The 18,686-nt window shown below is 42.5% G+C and overlaps 1 protein-coding gene across 3 annotated transcripts in view; it reads left to right on the forward strand.

Moving 5' to 3' along the window:
- The window catches only part of LOC112262872 (FYVE, RhoGEF and PH domain-containing protein 5), a 65,705-nt gene that overhangs the window by 26,701 nt on the left and 20,318 nt on the right, over positions 1 to 18,686 (forward strand). For 2 of the 3 annotated variants that reach the window (XM_042297080.1, XM_042297092.1), the window contains exons 7-9: positions 4,148 to 4,304; positions 16,244 to 16,334; positions 17,826 to 17,876. In XM_042297080.1, coding sequence (XP_042153014.1) covers positions 4,148 to 4,304; positions 16,244 to 16,334; positions 17,826 to 17,876 — 299 coding nt within the window. The remainder of the gene's footprint in view (positions 1 to 4,147; positions 4,305 to 16,243; positions 16,335 to 17,825; positions 17,877 to 18,686) is intronic. The other variant, XM_042297087.1, reaches the window with a different exon arrangement.

Raw genomic sequence — 18,686 nt, forward strand, 5'->3', positions numbered from 1 at the left:
CCTTCCTCACGATGCTGTCTGTGTGAGTGGACCAATTCAGTTTGTCTGTGATGTGTATGCCGAGGAACTTAAAACTTGCTACCCTCTCCACTACTGTTCCATCGATGTGGATGGGGGGTGTTCCCTCTGCTGTTTCCTGAAGTCCACAATCATCTCCTTAGTTTTGTTGACGTTGAGTGTGAGGTTATTTTCCTGACACCACACTCCGAGGGCCCTCACCTCCTCCCTGTAGGCCGTCTCGTCGTTGTTGGTAATCAAGCCTACCACTGTTGCTCACATACATGTGTTCAGCAGATGTTATTGCGGATGTAGCAAAATGCTTTGGCTTTTAGTTCCGACAGTGCAGCAATATCTTAGAAGTAATATCTAACAATTTTGCAACAAATACCTAATACACACAAATCTAAGTAAAGTAATGGAATTAAGAGGATTTAACCTGTCTAGGACTGGGGTTCCCGCAACAGCCAGTGAAAGTGCAGGGCGCCAAATAAAAAAATAAAAAATCTCATAATTAAAATTCCTCAAGTATACAAGTATCTTACACGATTTTAAAGATACAATTCTCATTAATCCAGCCAGTGTCTGATTTCAAAAAGGATTTACAGTGAAAGCACCACAAAAGAATATGTTAGGTCACCACCAAGCCACAGAAAAACACAGCCATTTTCCAGCCAAAGAGAGGAGTCACTAAAAGCAGAAATAGAGATAAAATGAATCACTAACCTTTGATGATCTTGATGTCATCAGATGACACTCATAGGACTTCATGTTACATAATACATGTATGTTTTGTTTGATAAAGTTCATATTTATATAAAAAAATCTGAGTTTACATTGGCGCGTTACGTTCAGTAGTTCTAAAACATGCGGTGATTTAGCTTAGTGTAACGCTTCTCATTGGTGGAAGGAGAGGAGGACCAAAATGCAGCGTGGTAAGTGTTCGTCATGTTTTAATTGAACAAACTGAACACTACACAAAATAATAACGAAGAGAAAACGAAACAGTTCTGCCAGGTGAACAGACACTAAACAGAAATTAAACACCCACAACCAAAATGGGGAAAACAGGCTACCTAAGTATGATTCTCAATCAGAGACAACGAACGACACCTGCCTCTGATTGAGAACCATACTAGGCCAAACACATAGAAATATAACAACCTAGAAAAAAGAACATAGGCTACCCACCCCAACTCACGCCCTGACCAACCTAACACAAAGACATAAAAAAGGAACTAAGGTCAGAACATGACACTTAGAGCCCCATCAAATTACAGAAAAACTCATAATAAACATTGATACGATAACAAGATACGACTATTATACATGGAACTTTAGATACATTTCTCCTTTATTTTTAACTTTACGGAGAAAGCAAACCATGCAATAATCTGAGTACAGCCTTTAGACAACAAAGCAGCCAAAAAGATACCCGCCATATTGGGTAGTGAACATTACTCAGAAATAGCATTTTAAATATTCACTTACCTTTGATGATCTTCATCAGAATGCACTCCCAGGAATCCCAGTTCCACCATAAATGTTTGATTTGTTCGATAATGTCCATCAGTTATGTCCAAATATCTTCTTTTGTTCGGGTATTTGGTAAACAAATCCAAAAGCGCATTCAGGTCGCGCCGAACGTCGGACGAAAAGTTCAAAATGTTCCGTTACAGCCCGTAGAAACATGCCAAACTAAGTATGGAATCAATCTTTAGGATGTTTTTAACATAAAACTTCATTAATGCTTCAACCGGACAATTCCTTTGTCTGTACAAATGAAGTGGAAAGTAGCTACCTTTCACGTGAGCGCGCCAGACCGAGGCTGTGGCACTCTGCCAGACCACTCACTCAATGCCTTCCTTTATAGTAGAATCCTCAAAATGGTTTCTAAATACTGTTGACATCTAGTGGAAGCCTTGGGAAGTGAAACATAACTAATATCCCACGGTCTCTTCAATAGGGGCTGAGTTCAAAAGCTACAAACCTCAGATTTCCCACTTCTGGGTTGGATTTTTTCTCAGGTTTTTGCCTGCCATATGAGTTCTGTTATACTCACAGACATCATTCAAACAGTTTTAGAAACTTCAGAGTGTTTTCTATCCGAATGTACTAATTATATGCATATTCTAGCTTTTACGGCTGAGTAGCAGGCAGCTTAATTTGGGCACGTTTTTCATCCAAGCTACCCAATACTGCCCCCTACCCCAAAGAAGTTAAACAAATATAAACAATATAATTATAGAGATAAACTCAAAATACCAACATGTGAGAAATACGATACTTTATTAATGTTTCAATGGAATCAACCAAAATAATTTATTGATTTAATTAAAAATCAATGTCCTCCAAATCAAGGTTTCACAATTAATGGCACACTTAAAGATGATTGGAAATAACATCTACCAAAATTAAAATACAAATTAATTTCCACTTATTTAAGTTTATCTAAGTCTTAAGGAACTATATTGAGCTATTACATCACTTCCTGTTTCACTAGGGTATAAAAATGAGGTAACACACACGCAATATCCCACTGTCATCCAACACCATGAAGAAAACAAAAGAACTGGCATTTCAAAAAAGACAGATGGTCGTAGACCTTCATAAATCTGGTAATGGCTACAAGAAGATCCACAACCGATTGAATATACCACAGAGCACTGTCAGTGCAAATATAAAAAAATGCAAAAGATATGAAACAGTTGAAAACCTCACGGGTAGAGGACGCAAATGCATTTTGTCCCCCAGGATAGGGAGGAGGATGGTGAGAGAAGCAACAAAATCGCCAAGAATCACTGTGAAAGAATTGCAGGCCTTGGTGGCGTCTTGGGGTCACCAGGTTTCAAAAAGCACCATCAGATGCCACCTCCACAACCACAGGCTCTTTGGAAGGGTTGCCAGAAGAAAGCTCTTTCTGACCACAAGACACAGACGCAAGTGCTTGGAGTTTGCCAAACGTAATTGAAAATATGACTGGAAGAAGGTGTTCTGGTCAGATGAGACCAAAATTAAAGGTTTTGGTCAGATACAGCATCGGCATGTTTGGTGTCGAAACTGAGATGCATACAAGGAGAGGCACCTCATACCCACGGTGAAATATGGAGGGTGGTCAGTGATGTTTTGGGGCTGTTTTAATTCCAGAGGTCCAGGGGCACTGGTTAAGATTGATGGCATAATGAATTCCACCAAGTATCAGGCAATTTTGGCTGACAATCTGGTTGCCTCTGCCAGAAGGCTGGGACTTGGCCGTAGGTGGACTTTCCAACAAGACAATGACCCGAAACATACGTCAAGATCCACACAGATGGTTGCACTCGGTACTAAATGAGGAGTGCCAATAATTATGAAACCTTGATTTTGGTTCAATTTTGTATGAAATAATTGTATGATTTTTGTTGGTTTCATTGAAACATTACAGTACAGCATTTCTCACATGTTGGTATTTTGTGTTTATCTCTATAATTATATATATATATTTTTTTTAAAGTATTGTTTGTGCATTGCCAGTCAGGGGTATCGGTAATTTTTGAGCCCACTGTATATGAAATGAGTAATGTAAGATATGTAAATATTATTAAAGTGACATTATTAAAGTGACTAGTGTTATATTTATTAAAGTAGTATGCTGGCTACTTTAGTCCACCTCCACTAGAGGAGCCTCAGCTGACATATACTCAACTCAAGGGCTGACAAATCAAATTTTGTATGTCACATCCGTAAACTAACAGTGAAATGCTTACTTATGGGCCTTCGCAACAATGCAGAGACAAAAATATAGAAAAATATTAGGAAGGAATAAATACACAATAAGTAACGATAACTTGGCTATATACACAGGATACCAGTACAGAGTCGATTTGCGTGGGTACAAGGTAATTGAGGTAGATATGTAAACTGTACATGTAGGTAGGGGTAAAGTGACTAGGCAACAGGATAGACAATAAACAGTAGCAGCAGCATATATGATGAGTCAAAAGAGTTATGGCAACGAGGGTCAATGCAGATAGTCCAGGTAACTATTTGGTTAACAATTTATTAACAATTTAGTAATGTGTCTGCTGCATACTGAGCCCAGTGTCTAGTGTGCACTCCATCATTTCACTCCCTGTTTTTTGTCTTCATCCCATTCTTTCTCTTCCTTCAGGGAGGAGAGCCAGAGGATTGCGGATGTCATCCTATCCAGGAAGTCAGAGTTTGTGGTCTTTACGACTTACATCGGTCACTACGACCGCAGCATGAGCCTGCTGGACGAAAGCTGCCGGACCTCGCCCGCCTTCTCAGCAATCGTCCGCCAATATGAGGTCAGATGTCAAAGTCAAGTCAAAACTGTTTATAGCAGATAGATTGTGTTGAATAAGATAATAGATGACAAGAGTGTGTTTCTCCAAGTCTGGCTGTATGTACAGTGGGGTTTGAAATGATTGACACCCTTGATAAAGATTAGCAATAATTAATGTATAAAATAAATAATTGAAACTCAAGATCATACCCCCAAGACATGCTAACCTCTCAACATCACCAATAACAAGGAAGGGTCGCATGTAGTGACCCTCTGTAACTTTCTCACTCATCATTATTCACTATTCAACCAGGATTATCCATAATCATGGTAGCATCCACATGAATGTAGAAGTGTTTTTATTTATATTTACAATAAAGGTGACTCCAAAATGACACAATACATTATTTACCATTTATTTTTGAGAAAAAAAAGTATTTTACTTGTTCAACAAATCTCTTTCTCTGAGCAATTGTGTTAGCATAAAATAATATAATTTCCTAATTTGTTGAGCATACAATATACACTACCATTCAAAAGTTTGGGGTCACTTAGAAATGTCCTTGTTTTTGAAAGAAAAGCACATTTTTCAGCCATTAAAATAACATCAAATTGATCAGAAATACAGTGTAGAAATGGTTAATGTTGTAAATGACTATTGTAGCTGGAAACGACGGATTTTTGTTGGAATATCTACATAGGCGTACAGAGGCCCATTATCAGCAACCATCACTCCTGTGTTTCAATGGCACGTTGTTAGCTAATCCAAGTTTATCATTTTAAAAGGCTAATTGATCATTAGAAAACCCTTTTGCAATTATGTTAGCACAGCTGAAAACTGTTGATCTGATTAAAGAAGCAATAAAACTGGTCTTCTTTAGACTAGTTGAGTATCTGGAGCATTAGCATTTGTGGGTTCGATTACAGGCTCAAAATGGCCAGAAACAAAGGACTTTCTACTGAAACTCGTCAGTCTATTCTTGTTCTGAGAAATGAAGGCTATCCACAAGAGAAATTGCCCATAAACGCTGTGTACTACTCCCTTCACAGAACATTACAAACTGGCCCTAACCAGAATAGAAAGAGGACTGGGAGGCCCGGTGCACAACTGAGCAAAAGGACAAGTATATTAATGTCTAGTTTGAGAAACAGACGCCTCACAAGTCCTCAACTGGCAGCTTCATTAAATAGTACCCGCAAAACACACAGTCTCAACGTCACCAGTGAAGAGGCGACTCTGGGATGCTGGCCTTCTAGGCAGAGTTCCTCTGTCCAGTGTCTGTGTTCTTTTGCCCATCTTAATCTTTCTTTTTATTGGCTAGTCTGAGATATGGCTTTTTCTTTGCAACTCTGCCTAGAAGGCCAGTTTTGATGCTCCAGATTAGTCTAAAGAAGGTCCGTTTTATTGCTTCTTTACTTAGAACAACAGTTATCAGCTGTGCTAACATAATTGCAAAAGGGTTTTCTAATGATCAATTAGCCTTTTAAAATGATAAACTTGGATTAGCTAACACAACGTGCCATTGGAACACAGGAGTGATGGTTGCTGATAATGGACCACTGTACGCCTATGTAGATATTCCATTAAAAATCAGCCCTTTCCAGCAACAATAGTCATTTACAACACTAACAATGTCTACGCTGTATTCCTAATAAATTTGATGTTATTTTAATGGACAAAAAATGTGCTTTTCTTTCAAAAACAAGGACATGTCTAAGTGACCCCAAACTTTTGAATGGTAGTGTAGCTCAGTATTTGAATTATTAAATTTTATACAGTCGTTATTGCTTTATCAAGGGTGTCAATCATTTCAGAACCAACTGTATGTATGCAGGCCCCGAAGCTACTGTGAATTATTTGTTAGCCAGTATTAGTTTTCCGTGCACAGTGTTAGATGAGTGTGAGAATGTCATGCCACTTTAACCACATCCTGTGGCAGAGGACTGTAGGCCAAAATGTTGTCTCAACACTGGATAGAATATCATTATTACTTTTAATCAGGTGTATGTTGATTAAATTATTTAATTTCCTTCTATTATTCTATGCACCCATACCCATGGTACAGCCGGCTATAATGAAAAACAACCCAGTCTTAGACATAGCCTAGTGTTTACATAATTTACTTGTTTCAGAAGAGCACACAATACAATAAAAGCCATATGTTTAGAGAAAGTTGATGACACCCACATAACTTGGGTGTCACGGTTTTCTTCCTGGGAAGGAGAGGCGGACCAAAACGCAGCGTGGTTATAGTTCATGGTTCTTTAATAAGAAAACTCAAACATGAACAAACTACAAAACAATAAACGAGAAAACCGTAACAGTCCTAACTGGTGCATAAAACACAAAGACAGGAAACAAAGATAACTAAAGCCAGGGCGTGACAGTACCCCCCACCCCCAAAGGTGCGGACTCCCGGCCGCACACCTAAACCCATAGGGGAGGGTTTGGGTGGGCGTCTGTCCACGGTGGCGGCTCTGGCGCGGGACGTGGACCCCACTCCACCATAGTCTTAGTCCGCTTTTTTAGCGTCCTTTGAGTGGCGACCCTCGCCGCAGACCTTGGCCTAGTAACCCTAACAAAGGGCCCACCTGGACTGAGGGGTGCCTCATTACTGAGGAAGCTCAGGACTAAGAGGTAGCTCAGGCAGGTTGACGGCTCTGGCAGATCCTGGCTGAATGGCGGCTCTGGCGGATCCTGGCTGAATGGCGGCTCTGGCGGATCCTGGCTGAATGGCGGCTCTGGCGGATCCTGGCTGAATGGCGGCTCTGGTGGATCCTGGCTGAATGGCGGCTCTGGCGGATCCTGGCTGAATGGCGGCTCTGGAAGATCCTGGCTGACTGGCGGCTCTGGCTGATCCTGGCTGACTGGTGGCTCTGGAAGATCCTGGTTGACTGGCGGCTCTGGAAGATCCTGGCTGACTGGCGGCTCTGGAAGATCCTGGCTGACTGGCAGCTCTGGAAGATCCTGGCTGACTGGCGGCTCTGGAAGATCCTGGATGACTGGCGGCTCCATGCTGACTGGCGACTCTGGCAGCTCCATGCTGACGGGAGACTCTGGCGGCTCATGACAGACGGGAGACTCTGGCGGCTCATGACAGACGGGAGACTCTGGCGGCTCATGACAGACGGGAGACTCTGGCGGCTCATGACAGACGGGAGAGTCTGGCGGCTCATGACAGACGGGAGACTCTGGCGGCTCATGACAGACGGGAGACTCTGGCGGCTCATGACAGACGGGAGACTCTGGCGGCTCATGACAGACGGGAGACTCTGGCGGCTCTGGACAGACGGGAGACTCTAGCGGCTCTGGACAGACGGGAGACTCTAGCGGCTCTGGACAGACGGGAGACTCTAGCAGCTCTGGACAGAGGAGCTCTGGCGCCTCTGGACTGAGGGGCGGAAGGCTCTGGCAGCGCTGGACAGGCGCACTGTAGGCCTGGTGCGTGGTGCTGGCACTGGTGGTACTGGGCCAAGGACACGCACCGGACCGTGCAGGCGCACTGGAGCTCTTGAGCACCGAGCCTGCCCAACCTTACCCGGTTGAATGCTCCCGGTCGCCCTGCCAGTGCGGCGAGGTGGAATAGCCCGCACTGGGCTGTGCAGGCGAACCGGGGACACCATGCGTAACGCTGGTGCCATGTACGCCGGCCCAAGGAGACGCACTGGAGACCAGATGCGTAGAGCCGGCTTCATGGCACCTGGCTCGATGCCCACTCTAGCCCGGCCGATACGAGGAGCTGGTATGTACCGCACCGGGCTATGCACCCACACTGGGGACACCGTACGCTCCACAGCATACCACGGTGCCTGCCCGGTCTCTCTCGCCCCCCGGTAAGCACAGGAAGTTGGCGCAGGTCTCCTACCTGGCTTCGCCATACTCCCTGTGTGCCCCCTCCAAGACATTTTTGGGGCTGAGTCTCGGGCTTCCATCCACGCCGCCGTGCTGCCTCCTCATACCAGCGCCTCTCCGCCTTCGCTGCTTCCAGCTCTTCTTTGGGGCGGCGATATTCTCCTGGCTGTGCCCAGGGTCCTTTACCGTCCAATTCGTCCTCCCATGTCCATTCCTCTTTGCTCTGCTCCTGCTGCCGCTTCTCCTGCTGCACCTTGGGGTGGCAACACTCCCCTGGCTTAGCCCAGGGTCCTCTCCCGTCGAGGATTTCCTCCCATGTCCAAGAGTCCTGTGTCTTTGGCCGCTGTTGCTGTTGCCTGTCACCACGCTGCTTGGGGCGGCAGGGTAGCCTAGTGGTTAGAGCGTTGGACTAGTAACCGAAAGGTTTCATGTTCAAATCCCCAAGCTGACAAGGTACAAATCTGTCGTTCTGCCCCTGAACAGGCAGTTAACCCACTGTTCCTAGGCCGTCATTGAAAATAAGAATTTGTTCTTAACTGACTTGCCTAGTTAAATAAAGGTAAAATTGAAATTAAATTGGTCCTGTTTTGGTGGGTGATTCTGTCACGGCTTTCTTCCTGGGAAGGAGAGGTGGACCAAAACGCAGCGTGGTTATAGTTCATGGTTCTTTAATAAGAAAACTCAAACATGAACAAACTACAAAACAATAAACGTGAAAAACGTAACAGTCCTAACTGGTGCATAAAACACAAAGATAGGAAACAAAGATAACTAAGGCCAGGGCGTGACATTGGGTTAAAAAGGACACATATCATTAAGTAATCTAGAAGTACAGAACTAAAGATAGATAAAATCGTGGAATACAGTATTATAGAACAAATATAAACATCTCATTTAAGACAGCTTTTCCCCATAAATCTAAAGAAGCATAAAAAACAACTAAATATGCCAAATGTAGGCATATTTTAAAGCTATCCACATTTGTGTAAAAGAGTTCCTTCTTAAATTGTTCTTATGGAGTGGCTATATCATAATGAGTATGAAATGATGTACTAGCACTTACAGTGCCTTCAGAAAGTATTCATCCCCCTTGACTTATTCCATATTTTGTTGTGTGACAGCCTGACAGCCTCGTACCTATCTACACATAATACCCCATAATGAGAAAGTGTAAACGTGTTTTTAGTCATTTTTGCAAATGTATTGAAATAAATACAGAAATATATCATTTACATACAGTGTCTTCAAAAGGTATTCACACCCCTTGACACAATGCCCCATAATGTCAAAGTGGAATTATGTTTTTAGATTTTTCTTTACATATTAATAAAAAATGAAAAGTGGAAATGTCAATAAGTGTCAATCCATGTTTACTCCTGAATTTATTTAGGCTTGCCATAACAAATACTTATTGACTCAAGACATTTCAGATTAATTAGTAAAAAATTCAAAAACATAATTCCACTTTGACATTATGGGGTTTTGTGTGTAGGCCAGTGACACAAAATCTAAATGTAATCAATTTAAATTCAGGCTGTAACACAACAAAATGTGGAAAAAGGCATTGTACCTTCGGTTGATGTTGGTGGTTGGAGTTTGGTGGCTGGGGTCCTTTTGGTAAAGTTGTTGTTGTTTTTTGTTGTTGTTGTTGGTGGTTGTTATTGATTTGGGTTGGTCAATTCCTGTGAGAAGAGATGAAATAAATAAAATAAAATGATCCGCCATGTTGGAGTCAACAGAAATCAGAAATCACATTATAAATATTCCCTTACCTTTGACGATCTTCATCAGAATGCACTTCCAGGAATCCTAGTTCCACAATAAATGCTGGATTTGTTCGATAATGTCCAGTATTTATGTCCAAGTAGCTACCTTTTTTCGCACATTTAGTACACAAATCCAAACGCTCGTGCAGGTCAATCTGAACGTCGGACGAAAACTTCAAAAAGTTATATTACAGGTCGAAGAAACTTGTCAAACTAAGTATATAATCAATCTTTAGGGTGTTGTTATCATAAATATTCAATAAAGTTCCAACCGGAGAATTCCTACGCAGGTCGCTATCATGTGAAATGCGCATGACCAGGACCAGGCTCTCTGCCAGACCACTGACTCAAAGAGCTCCCATCCGGCTCCACAACACAGTAGAAGCCTCTTTCAAGTTTCTAAAGACGGTTGACATCTAGTGGAAGCCCTAGGAAGTGCAACTTTATCCATATCCCACTGTGTATTCAATAGGGGCTGGGTTGAAAATCGACCAACCTCAGATTTTCCACTTCCTGTTTGGATTTCTTCTCAGGTTTTTGCCTGCCATCTGAGTTCTGTTATACTCACAGACATCATTCAAACAGTTTTAGAAACTTCACAGTGCGTTCTATCCAATACTAATAATAATATGCATTTATTAGCAACTGAGACTGAGGAGCAGGCCGTTGACTCTGGGCACCGCTGGGCACCTTTCATCCAAGATACTCCATACTGCACCTGCAGCCATAAGACGTTAACACCCCCACTGACACTGAATGAGGCTCTTCCCCATTTCTGTCTTTCGTAAAATCCATTGTACAGTTCCAGTCCCCGCCGACTACCAGCGTCTCCTCAGGTGCTAACTGTGAGAGTTCCTGTATAAGACACCCAAATAGAAACCCCCTCTCCCTGTGTTAGGCTCATACACATTTATAAAGACAAAACCCATGTTGTTAATTTCTGCTTTTTCAACAAGCAGCCTACCCCTACACACCACCTTTGAGGAGCAAATTTTTACAGACAGACACGGTACAAAAAGGACTGCCACCCCTGCACTAAAATTTGTCCCATGGCTCAACACACTTGCCCCTTTCCACTAGAGCCCCTAATTGACTTTATTCAATACATGCGTCTCCTGCAGAAACAACCTGCTTATTTTTGTTTTAAATATATACCCAACACACTCCTCTTTCCCGCATCTCTGGCGCCATTTATATTAAGCGAGCCTACCCGAAGAGTCTCCATAATAAGTGGGAGAAAAGCCAGCAAAGAAAGAGACCAATAGCAAAGCTCAAAAAGCCCCCGTGCCAGAAAGAAACTATACATCTAAACAGTGTCTGAAGGTAGACCCTTATGCACTGTTGTGACCCACTTCCTCAACCTAAATCATTTCCTGGGTGAGAGGACACCATGCCCCTCATTTTTCATAGCATGTTGTGCTGATCTTACAAACTTTCTCGGATCCAAAAAAAAGCCTCAAGATTAACTTTTTTCCCCCTTGGTCTCATTCAAGAACCTTGTCAGTTCCTTCAATGTGAACTTTGACCCTTCTGCTTGACTGGCTGTCAGTTCCGGACCCATTGAAGAGGAGTCTGAAAAAAATAACTCCTCATCATCCTCTTCCTTAGACTCACTTTCCTCCTCATCTCCATCTCCCATCCTGACCACCTGCCCTTCCTCTCTGGTCAGGGGCTCCCCCCCAGCACCAGGCAAAGGTTCCATGGTGCCTTAGACCACTTCCTTTTTCCTTTTCCGCTTGACACCCTCCTCCTCCCCCCTAGTCTCTTACACTTCTCCACTATACTCTCCTCATCCACTAGCATAACCTGACTAGACCCAGCCTCATCTACACAACCCTCCATAGCATGACTAGACCCAGCCTCATCTACACCACCATCCATAGCATGACTAGACCCAGCCTCATCTACACCACCATCCATAGCATGACTAGACCCAGCCTCATCTACACCACCATCCATAGCATGGCTAGACCCAGCCTCAGCTACCCCACCATCTCTAGCCTGACTAGGCCCAGCTTCCATCTACACCACCATCCCTGGCATGACTAGGCCCAGCCTCTGCTGTCCGCATCTCATTGCCCCCTGCACGTTGACCTTGATTTCCCCCACTGGCGCTTGTGCCCTCACCTTGTCTATGGCCTTTATGTGGGCACGCAAAGCTCTTATGCCCAAAATCCCCACACTCAAAACACCGTAGACTATCTGTGCTAGCAAACCCTGCGTAGAGCCACACCCCATGCCTCACTTTAAAATGCACATTTAGCTGTTGCTCATTGTTGTTCAGAAAAATAAACACTTGCCTCACTGAACAAAACCATGTGCTTAACGGCATCTGCCTGAAAACCTGCCGACACGAAAACCGCTAGCAAACTTACCGAACGACTCAACTCTTTCCTGATTTGATCATCCTTAATAAACTGAGGCAAATTTGCAACTACCACCCTTGTCGAAGGGGTAGAAAGAGGTCAAATTGGCACCAACACACCCCTTACAAATATTCCACTAGCAATTAGCCTACCAACCAAATGTGCTCTTTTCATGAACACAACCACAGCTTTGTTCATTCTAGAAGCGGAATGTATAAAATCAGCTCCTACCTGTTCACCAACTGCAAGCAGAACCTCCTGCACTTTAACTCCATTCTCAGGAACCCTCCTGAATCCATGCCGTATCGACAGCGTCTCCTCCACGCCCGCGTGAGAAGCCATCGCGCACACCACACCTTTCAAACCTCAGGAAACGAACTCTGTCCTCGTCCACCCTAACTTCGAAAAGACTGTGGATACCGCTAAAACAAATCATGCATTAGCCCTCCACCATATAAAATAATATTGAAAGAAAAGACCAAGGACAGAATCAAGAAAGATAGTTAGGACAGAGCCCTCCACACCAAACACTCAAACTCCAAAACTCCCAGCATGCACAGAGACAGAGAGAGACAGAGAGACAGAGAGAGAGAGAGCTGATATGGTCTATGTTACTGTACAGTAGGGTGTTTGTCTTTGGTTGCATTGCTGTTGTCTAGCTGCTGGTGAAGAAGATGAGAAAAGCTAATTAGCAGATGGTCAGTCTTTAAAACACCCCTATCAAATCAACATATTGCTCTGCCAGGACTTTGGCATTGATTTGTGACCCATGCTGTATGTGGGGGGAAGTGTGATCATGGATGTGTGTAGGGGTGTGTGCATGCTTGTTTGTGTGTGTAAAAGTGCAAGTGTATAGGGATGTTTCTGGAGGGCACTGTAGGGACTATAAGTGCTGACCAGCACTATGTTGAGATATTGGCCCTGGCTCGTCACATAAGTGACTTGTAATTCTTCTGAAACTCTTAGAATTAGTGGTGACTTGAGGAAACCTGGAGATCATCAAGGAATCCCTAGAGTTCCTCAAGGAACCAACTGAACATGTACCAACTGAACATGATAAACAGGAATGAACAAAAATAACTCTGCCACACCTCCCGTCTGATAGGCTGCCACCTCTACAATATATTATTAAAGGTCCCGAACAGTTGAAGTTGGAAGTTTACTTACACTTATGTTGGAGTCATTAAAACTAGTTTTTCAACCACTCCACACATTTCTTGTAAACAAACTATAGTTTTGGCAAGTCGGTTAGGACATCTACTTTGTGCATGACACAAGTCATTTTTCCAACAATTGTTTACAGACAGATTATTTCACTTATAATTCACTGTATCACAATTCCAGTGGGTCGGAAGTTAACATACACTAAGTTGACTGTGCCTTTAAACAGCTTGGAAAATTCCAGAAAATTATGTCATGGCTGTAGAAGCTTCTTATAGGCTAATTGACATAATTTGAGTCAATTGGAGGTGTACCTGTGGATGTATTTCAAGACCTACTTTCAAACTCAGTGCCTCTTTGCTTGACATCATGGGAAAATCAAAAGAAATCAGCAAAGACCTCAGGAAAAAAATATTGTAGACCCCCACAAGTCTGGTTCATCCTTGGGGCAATTTTCAAATGCCTGAAGGTACCGCGTTCATCTGTACAAGCAATAGTACGCACATATAAACACCATGGGACCATGCAGCCGTCATACCGCTCAGCAAGGAGACGCATTCTGTCTCCTAGAGGTGAATACCAGAACAACAGCAAAGGACCATGTGAAGATGCGGGAGGAAACAGGTACAAAGTATCTATATCCACAGTAAACAAATCCTATATCGACATAACCTTAAAGGCCACTCAGCAAGGAAGAAGCCACTGCTCCAAAACCGCCATAAAAAAGCCAGATTACGGTTTGCAACTGCACATGGGGACAAAGATTGTTCTTTTTTGAGAAATATCCTCTGGTTTGATGAAACAAAAATAGAACTGTTGGCCATAATGACAAACGTAATGTTTGGAGGAAAAAGGGGGAGGCTTGCAAGCCAAAGAACACCATCCCAACCGTGAAGTACAGGGGTGGCAGCATCATGTTGTGGGGGTGCTTTGCTGCAGGAGGGACTGGTGCACTTCACAAAATAGATGGCATCATGAGGGAGGAAAATTATGTGGATATGTTGAAGCAACATCTCAAGACATCAGTCAGGAAGTTAAAGGTTGGTCACAAATCGGTCTTCCAAATGGACAATGACCCCAAGCATACTTCCAAAGTTGTGGAAAATGGCTTAAGGACAACAAAGTCAAGGTATTGGAGTGGCCATCACAAAGCCCTGACCTCATCCTATAAAACATTTGCACAGAACTGAAAAAGCATGTGCGAGCAAGGAGGCCTACAAACCTGACTCAGTTACACCAGCTCTGTCAGGAGGAATGGGCCAAACTTCACCCAACATATTGTCGGAAGCTTGTGGAAGGCTACCCAAAATGTTTGACCCAAGTTAAACAATTTAAAGGCAATGCTACCAAATACTAATTGAGTGTATGTAAACTTCTGACCCACTGGGAATGTGATGACAGAAATAAAAGCTGAAATAAATCATTCTCTCTACTATTATTCGGACATTTCACATTCTTAAAATAACGTGGTGATCCTAACTGACCTAAGACAGGGAATTTCTACTACGATTAAATGTCAGGAATTGTGAAAAACTGAGTTTAAATGTATTTGGATAAGGTGTATGTAAACTTCCGACTTCAACTGTAAATAGCCTTTTGACTGACTAAAATATCACCCATTATGTTTTTGTGAAAAGTACTTTTTCTCTCATTGCTAAGTGCCAGGAAGTTTGAAAAGACAGGCTTAGTGGGCAGGGAGCTTTTATTCATGAACTCACCTTGACTGACAGCACTTTGAAATGCCTATGTCAATAAACTTGGATGCAGTGTTGCAGTAAAATCATCTCAAGCAAGTTTGGCAATACACAAAGCAACTCAAAGAACATTGAAATTTCATCAATTATGTATTTAAAAAAAATATATCTATCTCCTGTTTGGTATGTGTCTTCGGATGTGGTTTACATCACTGACGGTTGTGTTGACATGACAACTCCGTCAGAGTTTTGAATGACCCTCCTCCCCTTTTGTTCCATGCTGGCTGGAGATCTAGCTAGCCTGTAACTAGCTAACACCAAACACAGATGAAAGGGGAAATATATGTATCTTTGCCATATATGAATAGGGTAAACTTTTTATTATATTTTCTGACACCCTACAGAAATATTTTGGCACCAGTAGAGTAGCGATCTAGCTATATAAGCCCCACCCCTCTGCAAACATGCCTTCTCTGATCTTGGTTACAAGGTGGTACTTATTTGAATTGGGTAAGAGAATATCATGTTACCATTGGTGTATTCACATTTTTGAGTTAGGGTTACGTCACCCTATCCCCTTAACAATCCCGCCTCCTGAATCCACGTGTTTGACATGCGGAAGGGGACCAGAAACATTATGTAGAAGCAACAGTCAGTCATTTTTCATACTTTGATCTGGTTTCATCCAAATATCATTACATTTCATGATTTGACTGTTCATGCCTGTAAAAAGGTTCAACATTGAACACCTCCCATCACAGAAAGGTTTGAACCTTTACACAGTGTTTCCTCAAGCGTTCTTTTCAGAGGGGTTGTACAAGGAACCTTTTTAAAATGGAAAGGTTCCGCCGGTATGGCAACCCAAAAGGTTCTTCCAGGCACCTTTACTTTTAAGAGTGTGGAGTGCAATTTACACAGGTCTATCCTCCTCCCATCCGCTCATTTTCTCCCTTTCTTTTTATTTTCTCTGTCTGTCTACTCATCTGTCGGTGCAAAAGCTCATAATTTGGTCAACCTTTCTCTTACTGTAACAGTGAAGAATTTTTGGAAAGGTATGGATATAGGAAATAGCTTTGTGTTATGTGTAGGCTATCAGTAACATGTCTGTCTGTTTTTCCCAGCAGCAGAGTCCGGCAGGAGACAATGTCTCTCTCAAACACCAGCTTCTGCAGGTCATCGTACGGGTGGCTCAATACTGCATGCTCCTCAACGGTAAGTGTGTGCGTGCACGTGTGAATCATTTTTGATTATGTACTGTACCAGTCAAAAGTTTGGACACACCTACTCATTCCAGGGTTTTTCTTTATTTTTCACTATTTTCTACATTGTAGAATAATAGTGAAGACATCAAAACTATAAAATAACACATATGGAATTATGTAGTAACCAAAAAAGTGTTAAACAAATCAAAGTAAATGTTATAATTGAGATTAAATATGCAAAGATAAATTACAGTCCATCATTGCTTTAAGATGTGAAGGTCAGTCAATCCGGAAAATTTCAATAACTTTTCAAGTTTCTTCAAGTGAAGTCGCAAAAACCATCAAGCGCTATGATGAAACTGGCTCTCAGGAGGACCGCCACAGGAAAGGAAGACCCAGAGTTACCTCTGCTGCAGAGGATAAGGTCAATAGAGTTAACTGCACCTCAGATTGCAGCCCAAATAAATGCTTCACAGAGTTAAAGTAACAGACACATCTCAACATCAACTGTTCAGAGGAGACTGCGTGAATCAGATCTTCATGGTCTAAAGGACACCAATAAGAAGAAGATACTTGCTTGTGCCAAGAAACACGAGCAATGGACATTAGACTGTTGAAAATCTGTCCTTTGGTCTGATGTTTCTAAATTTGAGATTTTTGGTTCCAACCGCCATGTCTTTGTGAGACACAGAGTAGGTTAACGGATGATCTCTGCATGTGTGGCTCCCACTGTCAAGCATGGTGGAGGAGGTGTGATGGTGTGGGGGTGCTTTGCTGGTGACACTGTCTGTGATTTAATTAGAATTCAAGGCACACTTAACCAGCATGGCACCACAGCATTCTGCAGCGATACGCCATCCCATCTGGTTTGAGCTTAGTGAGACTATCATTTGTTTTTCAACAGGACAATGACCCAAAACACACCTCCAGACTGTGTAAAGGCTATGTGACCGAGAAGGTTAGTGATGGAGTACTGCATCAGATGACCTGGCCTCCATAATCACCCGACCTCAACCCAATTGAGATAGTTTGGGATGAGTTGGATCGCAGAGTGAAGAAAAAGCAACCAACAAGTGCTCAGCATACGTGGGAACTCCTTCAAGATTGTTGGAAAAGCATTCCAGGTGAAGCTGGATAAAAGAATGCCAAGAGTGTGCAAAGCTGTCATCAAGGCAAAGGGTGGCTGCTTTGAAGAATCTCAAATATAAAATGTATTTTGATTTGTTTAACCCTTTTATTGGTTACTACATGATTCCATATGTGTTATTTCATAGTTTATGTCTTCCCTATTATTCTGCAATGAAGAAAATATAAAAAAATAAGAAAAACCCTTGAATAAGTAGGCGTGTCCAAACTTTTGACCGGTACTGTATATCAAAACATTTATACATAAAAATTGTATATGATGAAAATGATCTCTTTCTGTCTCATATTACTGTGGTTTAAGCAATGGCCATGTATCTTTTCTCAATTGCTGCTGTTTGTTTTCCTCATCCTCCAGATTACCTGAACAACCTCTCCCCAGACTCCAAAGAATACGAAGATACACAAGGTACAGTGGAGCTCTGCTATAAGCACTAGCCATGGTATAGTTAAGCAATACGTCCCGAGGAGGTGTGGTATATGGCCAATATACCATGGCATGTTATTATGCATGACGCAACGCAGAGTACATGGACACAGCCATTAGCTGTGGTATATTGGCCATAAACCACAAACCCTGAGGTGCTTTTTTTGCTATTATAAACTGGTTACAAAAGTAATTAGAGCAGTAAAAATACATGTTTTGTCATACCCGTGGTATACGGTCTGATATACCACGGCTGTCAGCCAATCACCATCGAGGGCTTGAACCACCCAGTTTATAATACCTCCTTAGTCTGTATTGCATTATTCACAAGAGGGCCATGTCGGCTCTGTTTGTATGTGTTTATAAGGGATTTATTTGGGCTCATTTGGCATTGTGAGTAATTCACAGGGGAGCCATTTTACCCTATGTTTTTCTTTGTGTGTGGGTAAGTCACTAGGGAGACATTTTGGCTGTCTTGTCTCTGTGTACTGCATATGTCATTCACGAGTGGGTAGCTACTGTGCTATCTCTGGCCCCTCTGGTCTGTGTGTGTCTGTGCACAGCAAATTCTCCAGTGTTAAATCAGGTCCACACTTTTAAGTGTTTAATAACACTGTGCTTAGTGCTGATGCTGTTACACTTTATCAGTGTTAGGGAATTAACACTTTCAGTGTTGTGCAGTAATATCTCATGTAGTATTTTTTATTATTACACCCCAAGGTCAGTATTGGAATAAGGACAACACAACAATATTTAGTTTGCCGTTTGCAAATGAGTTTTTATGAAAGCATT

Source organism: Oncorhynchus tshawytscha, linkage group LG02, assembly GCF_018296145.1.
Source record: "Oncorhynchus tshawytscha isolate Ot180627B linkage group LG02, Otsh_v2.0, whole genome shotgun sequence".
Lineage (NCBI taxonomy): Eukaryota > Metazoa > Chordata > Actinopteri > Salmoniformes > Salmonidae > Oncorhynchus > Oncorhynchus tshawytscha.